At 50.2% G+C, this 12,955-nt stretch overlaps 1 protein-coding gene across 1 annotated transcript; it reads right to left on the bottom strand.

The window, feature by feature from the left end:
* Nucleotides 1-253: 253 nt before the first annotated feature.
* CEBPA (CCAAT enhancer binding protein alpha) lies at nucleotides 254-2,887 on the bottom strand. Its single transcript, XM_039888591.1, has one exon. It carries the CDS (start codon nucleotides 2,750-2,752, stop codon nucleotides 1,682-1,684), a length of 1,071 nt encoding a protein of 356 aa, XP_039744525.1. The 5' UTR covers nucleotides 2,753-2,887; the 3' UTR covers nucleotides 254-1,681.
* Between the last annotated feature and the right edge of the window lie 10,068 nt (nucleotides 2,888-12,955).

The raw sequence follows: 12,955 nt of genomic DNA, 5'->3' as shown, positions 1-12,955 counted from the left end.
CACATTCACACCCCAGCCAGGAGACTCTCTTCAGGCTTTGGCATGTTCAGCTTGGAGCCTCATCCTCCTCCTGCCATTTGTTTGCCTTGGTTGGGAGAAGTCACCCCTTAATGAAAAGAGGGGCTCGGGATGGGTGGAGAGCAAATGAAAGTCAGAATCTCTGCCAGAAAATACGCTGTGATTATTTACAAATGTGACCTGGCCCACAAAGAACCTTGGAAGTAGCTTTTCTGGTTTTAAAAAGACACCAAAATTTACTTTGATATGTTTATATTATAGATATAATACATAAAACATCTAGCATGAAACTCTACGTTCTCCTCAAAAGAAGAGAACCAAGCCATCCTTCCCTGCTCCCGGGCCCAGAGATCTGTGTGTGCTGGCTGGAGGCTGCCTGCCTTCCAGACCGAGAGCCAGGGCCTCTGCGGGGACAAGCCTGTGGGCAGCCTAGTGTTGGAGGGGACGGAGGCCCACAGTCACCCCCATGGAAAGCTGAGGGGAAAGGGGAAGCCCACTTTGCCTCTTTGGTTCCCCTGGGAACAAAAGCAATCCCAAAACCAAAAGGAAAGAGAGCCACAGACCCTCCCTGCAGCTGCTGACAAAGAGTCTCATTTTGGCAAGTATCTGAGCAAAACCAAAACAAAACAAAAACCAAAGAAAATGGTGGTTTAGCATAGATGTGCACATTCACATTGCACAAGGCACCACTGGGACACAGAGAGGCCAGATACAAGTGTTGATATCGGCTGATAAAGCAAAATATTTGGAAAGCTTCTCATAACTTGGGTCCCTCTGGGATGGACTGACTGGGCTTCATGTTTGTATGGCAATGCTGGCGACATACAGTACAGACATGGCTGATGGTCCCAGTGTCCCTTCACCACTCCCCCAACCCCCAAACCAGACCTCTAGGTTCCCCTCTTCCACCAGGCCACCATTCCCATGAACATATGTCCTTATAGCTAACCCACACCTAGCTTTCTGGTCTGACTGGGGGTACGGGGCTCCCATTGGTCACCTGGTGACTCCCATCTCAGGGAGTTCTGCCCTGGAAGCCCAGCCTGTTGCAGGCTGGGAGATTAGAGGCAAGGAACTAGGGACCCTCCATCTTCACGGAGAACTAGGGGAAAAACTTCAGGTTCCAAGCCCCAGATCCCTGTGTTTCCTCCCCGCCAGGAACAGGCACTCAGAAGCGGCTGGGGCTGGCTTGTCGGATCTCTGCTGCCCTAACCTTCCTCCTGCCTGGGGCCTGCACCCTTCCCCTCTCTCCTGGGGGCCTGCTGCAGTCTTGCAGCCTTGGGAATGAGGCAGGAATCCTCCAAATAAAATGACAAGGCACATATTTGCTCTTCCTACTTGGTAGGAATCAGAGCGGTGAGTTTGCATTTCTAAGGCACAAGGTTTTTCCTTAATACTAGAGTCACAGGCTCCCGGCTCGGCCCCATGGCGCTTCTCCTCCCTTGCAAGGAGAAACTAACTACTGCCTGACCCCTCATCTTAGACGCACCGTGTCCCGCGCAGAAGACAAGGGGCACGCGCAACAGGCCAGGCTTTCAGGCGGCATCGGAATCTCTTAGTCCTGGCTTCTGCGGCTTGGGCAGTTCTGAGATCCGGAGACCCGAAACCACTCTCTGAGTCCCGGCCAGGGGCCGAGCCCAGGGCGGTCCCGCCGCGGCGCGCCTCACGCGCAGTTGCCCATGGCCTTGACCAGGGAGCTCTCAGGCAGCTGGCGGAAGATGCCCCGCAGAGTGTCCAGTTCGCGGCTCAGTTGTTCCACCCGCTTGCGCAGGCGGTCATTGTCACTGGTCAGCTCCAGCACCTTCTGCTGCGTCTCCACGTTGCGCTGCTTGGCCTTGTCCCGGCTCTTGCGCACCGCGATGTTGTTGCGCTCGCGCCGCACTCGGTACTCGTTGCTGTTCTTGTCCACCGACTTCTTGGCTTTGGCCGCACCGCCGCCGCCGCCGCCTGCGCGGAGGTCGGTGTGCGCAGCGGACAGCCCCTTGAGCGCGCCACCGGGGCCCGGCAGGCCAGCGGCGCCAAGAGCTGGCGCTGGGTGCGGGCTGGGTACCGGCGTAGGCGGCGGCGTGGGGTGGCCGGGCTGCAGGTGCATAGTGGTCTGGCCGCAGTGCGCGATCTGGAACTGCAGGTGCGGGGCAGCCAAGTGCGCGGGCGGCGGGTGCGGGTGCTGTGGTGGCGGCGGCGGCGGTGGCTGGTACGGGTAGAGGCCGGCCAGCGCCAGCTGCTTCGCCTCGTCCTCCTCGCGAGGCTCCTGCTTGATTACCAGCGGCCGCAGCGCCGGCGCCCCGACGCGCTCGTACAGGGGCTCCAGCCTGCCGTCCAGGTAGCCGGCCGCCGCGCAGCCATAGCCGGGAGGGGGGCCGTGCGTCCCCCCGAGCATAACGGCGCCGCCGGGGCCCACTGGAGCGCCCAGGTAGTCAAAGTCTCCGCCGCTGCCTCCCGCGGGGGCCGCGGCCGCCTTGGCCTTCTCCTGCTGCCGGCTGTGCTGGAACAGGTCGGCCAGGAACTCGTCGTTGAAGGCGGCCGGGTCGATGTAGGCGCTGATGTCGATGGACGTCTCGTGTTCGCAGATGCCGCCCAGCGGCTCCGGGGCGGCAGGTGGGGCGAGGGGCTGCGCGGAGCCCGCGCTTCGGGGAAAGCCGAAGGCAGCGCTGCTGGGCGCGTGTTGGGGGCTCTGAAGGTGGCTGCTCATCGGGGGCCGCGGCTCCGCCTCGTAGAAGTCGGCCGACTCCATGGAGGAGCTAGAGTCCTCCCGGCATGGCGAGCCTCGGCGGCCTCCAGGCTGCGCGGGGCGCCGCTGCTATCGCCGTCTACCGAGAGTCCCTACTTGTTTGCGCCCGAGCAGCTCCAGGTCGCGAATGGCCAAACCCGCGCGGGCCAGCATTTATACTAGGGCGGCGGTCGCCCTCTAGTGTCTGACAACAGGCGACGGCAAGTGGCGCCTCCTGGGTCTTAGAGCCTGCCATTCGAAGGGGACCGTGAGTTGGGCCGGAGCGCAGCGCTTGTGCGAGAGGCCGCGACACAACGCCCACTGCCCCCGCGCAGCTAGCCAAACCACAACACGCGCGCGGTGCCCCACCCTGGGCCGAGATGTTGCCCCCACGCACACGTGGTCGATGGCGGACCCCCCTTCTCTAGCCTCTCCAAGACACCCACTTCCAGTCAACAGCCAGGGAACCCGGGAGCACCTAGCCGCCCTGCAGGGGGTTGGTGGAGGGCAAGTCTTGGTCTCCGAGCTACTGTGGCGCGGGCTCGCTTTAAAAGCTAGAACCAGGCCTGTCCGGGCTCGGGGTCTCCGGAAGGCCGCGGCGTGGAGAAGGGGCTAGGGGAGGGTGGAATGGGGGGCAGGGAACAGTTTGGGGAGGTTCGCCCCGGCGCACACCGCCGCACGAAGAGGCCCGGAGCGCGGTGATTTTGAGTCTTTATTTCTGATCTCCAGGCGACCCCTCTGATTCCGCGCAGATACACTGTACTGCTTTGCCTCTCGCAGTACTTCGTGGTCTCACAGACGTAGGAGCAGCAGGCTCTAGGACCCCGCGGGGAGCGGAGGGAGGAGGAGGAGGCCGCGGCCAAGGATCCTGGAGGACCTGTCCGGTCGGTCCGCCTGGGCTAGAAAACTTTTTCTTTTTTAATTACTTCTAGCTGGAGCACTAGGGTTGCTAGGCGCGTGGGGCTGGCGCGGCTACCCGCGCGCGGTGCCGCCCATTTTTTTTTCCTGTGTGATGAGCGGAGCTGGATTCCGGGGCTGGAGTACTGGGGCTCCGGGAGCGCACAGAAGGAGGCGAACTTGCCTCCGGAACAGGAATCCCAAAGCGGGCCTGGCTGTCAACAGGGTCGGAACCCACTGCCTTCTGCCCCTACTCTCCATTCAGGTGGGCTCCAAGGCGGGAGCAGGGGTGTCGAGGGAGCCTGGGTCTCGGAGGCCCAGGGTCGGAGCACCTACTGGGAGAACCCTGAGGGGTGGTGGTTCGCAAGACGCTGAGTTCCGGCGATCCTGGGGAACGACGCGGCCAGGCCCGGGAGCCGGCTGGGCGCTGCGCCGCCTCCGCACTCACTGCTGCGGGGGAAGGGGTTTATAGCAGAGCGTCTCGCCAGCCGCGTGGCGCCTCACGCGTTCTATACAGGGTTCGCACGGACAGCGGGGCTCGCAGGGGGCCCCTCTGGGGTCCGCAAGTCGATCCTGCCTTTACCCCTTCTTCCAGCGCCCTTATGACTTCGTGAGCTGAAGCCCAATGCTGCCTGGGTGCTGACTGGAGGTGAACCCGCCTGAGAACCCGCCTGAGAACTGCTTTGGTCAAGACTCTCTCCCAGACAGAGAGGCCTTGCAAGGCCTGGCAAGGCGCCACAACCCGCCCAGGAGCCCTCAAGGAGGCCCAGCGCAGAAACACGCGGGCTTCCACTGTGGTCACAGTAAAGAAGCAAACTCTATTGGAGAATGCACACTGTGCTTTAATCAAGTTCCTATTCAACATATTCCCAATGATTAATGACTCAACTGCTTCATTTTCTTTCTTTCTTTTCTTTTCTCTTGCTTTCTTTCTTCCTTTTTTTGGTCCAGAGCTCAGACACAAGATATTTTTAGCTTGATGTTTTGGGACTGGGAATAAAATATATACTTTAAATAAATAACCTATGCGAGCCTGAGGAGCTGATCTCATTCATACATACACCAGCACCTGCGGAGCCTGCAGGGAAACACAGAAACACCCAGTGGGATCTTCACTTTTCCTGCAGTGCACGGCAGTCCCAGTGTTTAAGAGCAAAGAAAAGGCTGCTGAGAGTGTCCTGTTCCTAGCCTGTACACCTGGTCTCCTGCCCAGGGTTGCACCAGGAGTGTCACCTCTTAGGATGGGAGGAAACTGCAGAGGCTCCAGGGCTGGAGGAGCCCTGGAAACAGGCCTTGCCAATAGAGTGCGTAGGGGTGAGAGAGGCACCTGAGGGAGCCTACATCCAGGGCTGCAGGTCCTCCCACCGCTGCACCAGAATTCTCCCCACAAGGTCTGCTCCGTGCAAGGTGCTCGGTGCCCAGGGATGAGTGAGAAGTGGCCTCTGCCCTCTCTGAGCTCTGGGCATGGCTGGGGAGACAGACAGGTCATGACAGTGTACTGGAAGACAAAGGCCTCCTCACAGAGGAGGTGACACCGAAAGAGCAGGGGATGGGACTGGGCAGAAGGACTTAGTCCATTATTTCGTCAAAGGTCTGTTAGGAGACACAAATGGGGATGAAGGATCAATGTGCTGTGTGATAAAGGGGTGCCCCGCCCTGGTGAATATGGGGCCCTGGAGGAGGTAGCAACCAACTTTGAGGAGGTGCTATGGGCTAAATTGTGTCTCCCCCAAATTCATACGTTGAAGCCCTAACCCCCAATATGACTGTATCTGGGGATTTTTTTTTTAAAGAAGAAATTAAGGTTAAATGAGGTCATAAGGCATAGGTCCTAATCTGGTAGGATTGATGGCATTATAAGAAGGAGAGAGGGAGATGCTTCTCTCTCTCTGGTCCCTTTCTCTCTCTCTGGCTAGAGCACATCATGTGATGACACAGAGAGAAGGCAGTGTCTGCAAGCCAGAAGAGGAGAGCCCTTGCCAAAACCCAACTATCCCTGCACCCTGACCTTGGACTTCCAGCCTGCAGAACTGTGAGAGAATTAGTTTCTGTTATTTAAGCCACCCGCTTTGTGGTATTTTGTTACGGCAGCCCTAGTTGACTAAGACAGTTAGTCAGAGAGGGCTTCGTGTAGGAGTAGACCTCTGAACTGCACTTTGAAGGATGAGCAGAAATTTGCTAGAAGGATAGGTGGATAGAATGGCAGGTGCAAAGGTGGAGAGGCTATGAGTACATGGAGTGTTCTGGTAACAAAGGACAAGAGGTTTGATGGGCTGGAGTGTCGAGATTGCTGGGGCGGGGCCTAGATAAGGCTGGATCCACCGATGAGGCTGAGTTCATGGCCAAAGCTGCTCCAGGTGAAGGAGAGTCTACCTCACAGGCTTTTGCCGACTGGCTGGCGTTTAGCAGGGGAGCACTGTGATACTGTCTGGTTTCCAGTAGGGGATGGAGAGGGGGCGACGGCTAGATGAAAATCAATGGAGACCTGAGGCCTCAGGGTGGGGATAGAGGGCAGGGACGGATTTGAAAGAGATGTCGGGATTTGGATCTGGGCGGGGGCCCAAAGCCTGGCTTCTGTAATGCAGAGAAGATAGAGGGTTCCCTCTAAGCCCTTGGCAGCCACGGGGTCTCACCACCTGCAGGACACTTGCCTTCCTGCTTTACAGTTCTGGAGGAGAGCGCCAGGGCCCAGGAACAGTTGCCAAGATCCACGTGCCATATTCTAGTTTTTCCTTGAGGTCTAAGAGAACACCTTGGGATGAGGAGGACGTGGTTTAGAGGGCGAGTAGTGGGTCTGTGAATGGGCTGCTCGGAGTTGAGGGAGTGTCTAGGGGGCTAAGGCAGGAGAGTCCTGGAGTTGGCCAAGCCCTGGAGCAAGACTTGTCAGCAGAACCTGGGTGAGACCCAGGCTTGGTGGAGCCACTCTTCATGGGAGGCGCCTTCGGCTGGAAGCGGGTCGTGGCCAGATAGCACTCGTAGGCAGTCAGCATTTTGCTAGAATCACTTGGGAGGGAGATGGCTCTGTGGTTCATGCTCAGTTGAGACAGAGCCAGTAATAAGAGAAACTCATAAACCCTCTCTCTGACCACCTTTATGGTCCTTCTTCCTCTTAATTGATGACACTTGGCAGTCCTTGAAGAGTGACTGAGGGAGAGCTCTTCAATACTCCCCAGACTCCATGTGCTCAGCAGGGGGGGCCGTGGGGTTGGCACCCCAGCTCCAGCAAGCTGCTAGCTCACCTGCAGGGACAGGTGAGGTAAGAGGCATGCTCTGACTCTGGCTCCACTTTTTACGAAGGAGAAAATCAGCAATGGAAGTGAAAATGCATGTTGTAAGTGTGCTCAGAACAGCCCAGAAGAGGAGGCTGCTGAGCTGGGGGAAGGCAGGTTGGGTGGGGAGAGCAGGAGCAGGAGCCTTGTCCTCTGTGTACTGTGGTCCTGAGTTTTGGGTGCTCCACGAAGGAGCCTGGTTCCAGAGTCATTCGCAATGCTAACCATTTTGAGAAGACAGAGCCCTAGGAAGTTATAATTTTACTTTGATGCAACTTTCCTACAGGAACACACACAAGAGAATTAGTACACAAGTTTGAAAATTAATCAAATTCCGAAGAGCAAAACCAGAACAAACCCTTCCAATTTAGTTTTCTAACTTTATCTAAAGTCAAATGGTTGTAAGATTGGCCACTCCAAAGCAGGACTAGTTGAGATGATTCATAAGGACCAATTAAGCTAAGATAAAAGATAAGAACTATAATTTTCAGGCACAGTTTGTGCTCTAGCTGGGGGGCAGGAGTATCTAATACAGTATATCTACTACGATGATTCAGTCAAAAACTCTCAAAGACCTTTCTAAGACACCAACGAAACAAAACATAAGTTTCTTTTTATTACAAATGTGTTGGCTAATTTGTTTTATGCCTCAGATATTGACAAGTAACGTATAAAACCCAATGGACAGTCAACCAAGAGTCTAGTGTTTTTTTATCGACACACTTCGGGTGCTTGGAGAAGCCATTCTTATCACCCATCAGATTATACATTCTGTCTCACCAGGAGGCCCAGTGGTGTGAGGGGTCCCTCAAAAATGTTTAAACCTCTGCTTCGTCATTTGTCAGCTGAATGACTTGGGCAAGTTACCGAATTTCTCTGGGCCTCTGTTTTCTTTTCTATAGATTGGGACAAAAATTCATTGTAGTATATTCTCAGCTTATTCTAGGGCAAAACACCTAGAAGTCACACGGAACATTATAAGGCATAATTAATTCTGTCCTCATGTGCTAGAAATGATTTAACTGTTAGGAAATATAACTATATTGTATGTGTACCATATAAAATTGCAACCATGAGTACCCAGGTTTATAAAAAATCCACCTGGTCAGATTCATGAGAATCAGCTATTACCAGTTTTTTTCTTAATTTTCATCTACTTTAATATGTGTGTGGGTTTGTTTGTTTGTTTGTTTATTTATTTAGTTTGTTTTATTTGCTTGCAACTGCTAGCAGATAAGCAGTAGCAGGTACCAAAGATTTTAGAAAAAAAATTGGGTCAAAACTTGAAATTCAGAAAATTCTATTCATTATTTTAATTTTGTTTAGCAAATTGGGAAAAATCTTTTCTTCCATTATGGTAGAAAACCCCTTTGGTAGATGATGGACCTCAGAACTCCCCATTCAGCATTTGGGGAACATTCCAGAAAGCAAGCAGTGGATATAGGTAGGCCTACCCCACATTTTTTGGGGATCTGGAACAAGAATACAAATGGCAGCCCCCATACCATCTGTTTAATATTAAAAGTTATCAATCAAATGAAGAAACTGTTAGATAAAATATGTTCTGTCTTTCTGCCATGACAAATAAGTCATTGTAATGTCCTAGAAGGTGAGATTTAAATTTAGACTTTGACTCTGGAACATGGTGGTACCAGGAGAGCCAGCCACCCCCTTCTTTTCCCACTCCTTGGGCCACCCCCCACCAGAAGGGTCTTTAGTCAGGTGGGTGTAGATTTCCAGCCCACACCCCCTGAAAATTGCCCCCTCCCATCACACCTTGGGACTAGGGTGTGCACACTACCAAGTACCCAGTGATGTGGCTCATGTAGGCCCAGGCAACTGCCTCTGGGCTGTTCGGGCAGGAAGTTCTTTGGCCTGGTAGGCTCCACACCCCGAGGTAAGGGAGTAGCCAGAGAAGGGCATGAACGGGGCCTCTAATGTGGGAGTCCCATTCAGGGGCCCTAGTACCTGAGCTAAAGGTGAAACTGAAGGTCCACCAGGCAAGATCTCAGCACCCTGTCAGAGCCAGCGCTCATTCAGTGCAAGCAGGAAAACGGTGACACCACTACTTATCTGGAGGCCCCTGGCCCTGCTTCTGTTGGAGGACATGACAGTTAGCAGTAATTCTAGACCTATATCCCCAGTTCATCCCTTTTCTCCATCTCACAACAGATCCTCGGTCCAGCCACCATGCTCTCTCACCTGAACCTTCACAGCAGCTTGTTTCCCTGCTGCCCTCCTTGCCCCCCGGCTTTCTCCATAGCAGCCTAAGTTACCTTTTAAATATGCACTGCGATCATGTCAATCACCTACTTCAACCTTCCATGACCTCTCATTGCATGTAGAAGAAGATGTGTATATCTTGACCTGGCCACAAGGCCCTGCATAATTTGGCCCTTACCTCTTTTACTTCTCAGACTCTTCTTGGCTCCCTACTACGCTCTTTGCCAAGCCGAGTGTCTCCCAGCCTCAGCGTGCTTCACTTTGCTCTGTTGGCTCCCTGGAATGTTCTTCCTAGAAGTTGGCATGACTCCTTTTTTCTGTCATTTGAGTCTTGCTTTCTCCAGGAGGTTCCTCTCAGGTATGAATTGCACACCAGCCACCTCCCCCATTACTCCTTAGGCCATGTGTGTTTTATTTTCCTCATAGCACTCCCTGGAAAAATGATCTTGTTTACTTATTTCACTTGTTCCCTGCCTGGCTTCCCCCACTAGAATGTCAGCTTCACAAAGACAGGATCTTGTCTGTCCTGTTCTGCCTATTTCCAGCGCTAGAACAGGACTTGGCATATGGTAGAGCCTCAAATATTTGTTGAATGAACACAGAATGGATTCTATTCAAGAAAATTGCCACCCGGCCACCCTCCCAGAACTCAGCTGTTCCCAAGCCTAGAAGGGCTGCTCAAGAGTGGCCCTGAAGGATGCTGGAGAAGATCTGACTTCCTGGGTCAGGGCTCCCCAGGGCAGACTCATGCAGAGCCTTCTGAAGCTGTGCTGAGCAAGACTGCCAGGGCCTGAAGATTCTATACAGTGCCCTTGGCTAACTCTAAAGAAGCCCTCTTCAGGCCGATGCAGGCCCCAACGGCTTGGCTGAAAAGAAAGTGACTTTATCTGGGAGGAAAAGGGTCTCTTTCCAGCCCCGCCAGGACACAAATCTTGTTGAGTGAAGGGCCTCCTGAACTGGGCTCGTTTGTGTAGTGTAAACTTCTCGGCCCTCCAATGCAACCCTGAAACACTCCCTCCACCTTGGCTCCAGAGCACCCCCTATCTGTTAGGCACTGCTGGGCTGGTGCCCAGGAGAGCAAGACATGGTCCTTGGATGTGAGGACATCAGATCCACTTGGGAGAATAGGCCTGCTTCCTGCAGGCTCACATGGGAGGCAGGGGCTGCTCCAACATGTAGACCACTGCTCAAGACATGGGGTGAGGCTCCTTGGAGCCCATTTCTGTGCACCCACCATTTTGATCCCATTCTTTCTCTTTGCTGATTCCAAGTATTTATGGCTCAAGGTCCATAAATTTTTATGTCTTAAAAGACAACAACAAACAAATAAAACTTAAATAAGGTGAGAAACGAAATCTTTTGAAAATCAAAACAAGAGTCTTTAGGTGCTGGTTCATAAAGGCCTCAACTCTAGCTCTCTTTCTTTGTCATCGTACTCAGTTCCCCGATGTCTAAACACCAGCACACTGTGTGTAAAATGTCCCCAGAGTGCCGACATAGAAGCCACAGGAGAAACAAGCTGCATACAGTGGGCTACTTGATGTTTCCAAAGACCTTACCCATTCTAGCCTGTTAGATTGCTCCCAAAGGAAGCTATTATGAGGTCCTGCTCTGATCCGTGGTAATAAGACTGTCAGCTCACAGAGTTACCTCAACATAACAAAGGCCGTATATGACAGATCTATAGCTAACAATGTACTCAATTGGGGAAGGGTTAAAAGTGTTTTCCTTAAGATAAGGAACAAGACAAGGATGTCCACTTTCATCACTTTTATTCAACACAGTATTGGAAGTCCCAGCCACAGCAATCACACAAGAAAGAGAGATAAAAGACATCCAAATTGGAAATGAAGAAGTGAAACTGTCATTATTTGCATATGACATGATACTATATGCAGAGAATACTAAAGATTCAACCAAAAAACTATTAGAATCAGTAAATGAATTCAGAAAAGTAGCAGGATACAAAATTAATATTCAGAAGACGGTTGCATTTTTATACACCAATGATAAATTATCTGAAAGAGAAATTAAGAAAACAATCCCATTTACAATTGCATCAAAAACTATAAAATGCCTGGGAGTCAAATTAACCAAGGAGGTAAAAGACCTGTTCTCAGAAAATTACAAGTCATTGAAAAAAGAAATTGAAGAAGATACAAATAAATGGAAACATATACCGTGTTCATGGGTAGGAAGAATCAACATCGTTAAAATGGAGGCACGACTCAAAGCAACCTATAGATTCAATGCAATTCCTATCAAAATACCAATGGCATTTTTCAGAGAACTAGAATAAATAATCCTAAAATTTATGTAGAACCATCAAAGATCCCAAATAGCCATGGCAATCCTGAGAAAGAAGAACAAAATTGGAGATATCACACTACCTGATATCAAACTATACTACAAGGCTATGGTAATCAAAACAGCATGGTACTGGCATAAAAACAGATAAAGGAAAACATTAACAAAATAAAAAGACAACCTACCGAATGGAAGAAAACATTTGCCTTTGATACATCTGACAAAGGGTTAATATCTAAAATTTATAAAGAACTCATACAATTCAACACCAAAAAACCCCCCAAACAATCCAATTAAAGAATAGGCAGACCTGAATAGGTATTTCTCCAAAGAAGGCATACAGATAACCAATAGACATATGAGAAGATGCTCAACATCACTAATCAGAGAAATGCAAATTAAATCCACAGTGAGATACCACCTCACAAGTGTCAGATTGGCTATCATCAATAAATCAAAAAACAACAAATGTCGGCAAGGATGTGGAGAAAAGGGAATTGTTGGTAGGATTGCACATTGGTATAGCCACTATGGGAAATAGTTTGGAAGTTCCTTAAAACATGAAAAAATAGAACTATCTTTTAACCCAGCAATTATACTTCCGAGTACTTATCCAAAGAAAACCAAAACACTAGTTTGTAAAGATCTGTGCATCCCTATGCCTATGGCAGCTATCCACAATAGCTAAGATATGAAAGCAACCTAAGGTCCCATCAATGGACAATTGGATAAAAAAGTTATGGTACATATATATAATAGAATATTACTCAGCTCTTAAAAAAATGAACTCTTACCATTTGCAATTACATAAATGGACTTAGAAGGTATTATGCTGAGTGAAATAAGACAGAGAAAGATAAATACCATATGGTTTTACATGTATGTGGAATCTAAGGAACAAAAGAAATGAACAAACTAAATGAAAATAGTTTTCATTTCACGGACACAGAGAACAAACTGGTGATTGCCAGAGGGGAGGTGGGTTGGGAGGCTGGGTGAATAAGGTGAAGGGCGGGATGAAGAAGTACAAATTAGTAGTTACAAAACAGTCACAAGGATTTAGAGTATAGCATAGGGCACATAGTCAATATTATTGTAATGGTTGTGTGTAGTGTAGTGCCAGATGGGTGCTAGAGTAATTGGGTGGGTCACTTCAAGGATTATATAAATGTCTAACTTTTTAAAATTTTAAATAAATAAAAGAAAAAATATTTTAAAAATAAATAAATAAAATAAAGTAATCAAAACAGCATGGTACTGGCATAGAAACAGACACATAGATTGATGGAACAGAATAGAGAGCCCAGAGATAAACTCATGTCTATATGGTCAATTAATCTATGACAAAGAGAGCAAGAATATACAATGGGGTAAAGAAAGTCTATTCAATAAATGGTGTTGAAAAAATTGTACAAGTACACGTGCAAAAAAAATGAAAGTAGACCACTTTCTTACACTATATACAAGAATAAGCTCAAAATGGATTAAAGACTTAAACATAATATCCCAAACCATAAAATTCCTAGAAGAA

Source organism: Pteropus medius, unplaced genomic scaffold, assembly GCF_902729225.1.
Source record: "Pteropus medius unplaced genomic scaffold, Ma_sr-lr_union100, whole genome shotgun sequence".
NCBI lineage: Eukaryota > Metazoa > Chordata > Mammalia > Chiroptera > Pteropodidae > Pteropus > Pteropus medius.
This window is presented reverse-complemented; position numbering and strand designations above follow the sequence as displayed.

Bases quoted from the DNA above. Each gene is read 5' to 3' on its own strand.
- CEBPA (XM_039888591.1), bottom strand. From the start codon at position 2,752: ATGGAGTCGGCCGACTTCTACGAGGCGGAGCCGCGGCCCCCGATGAGC.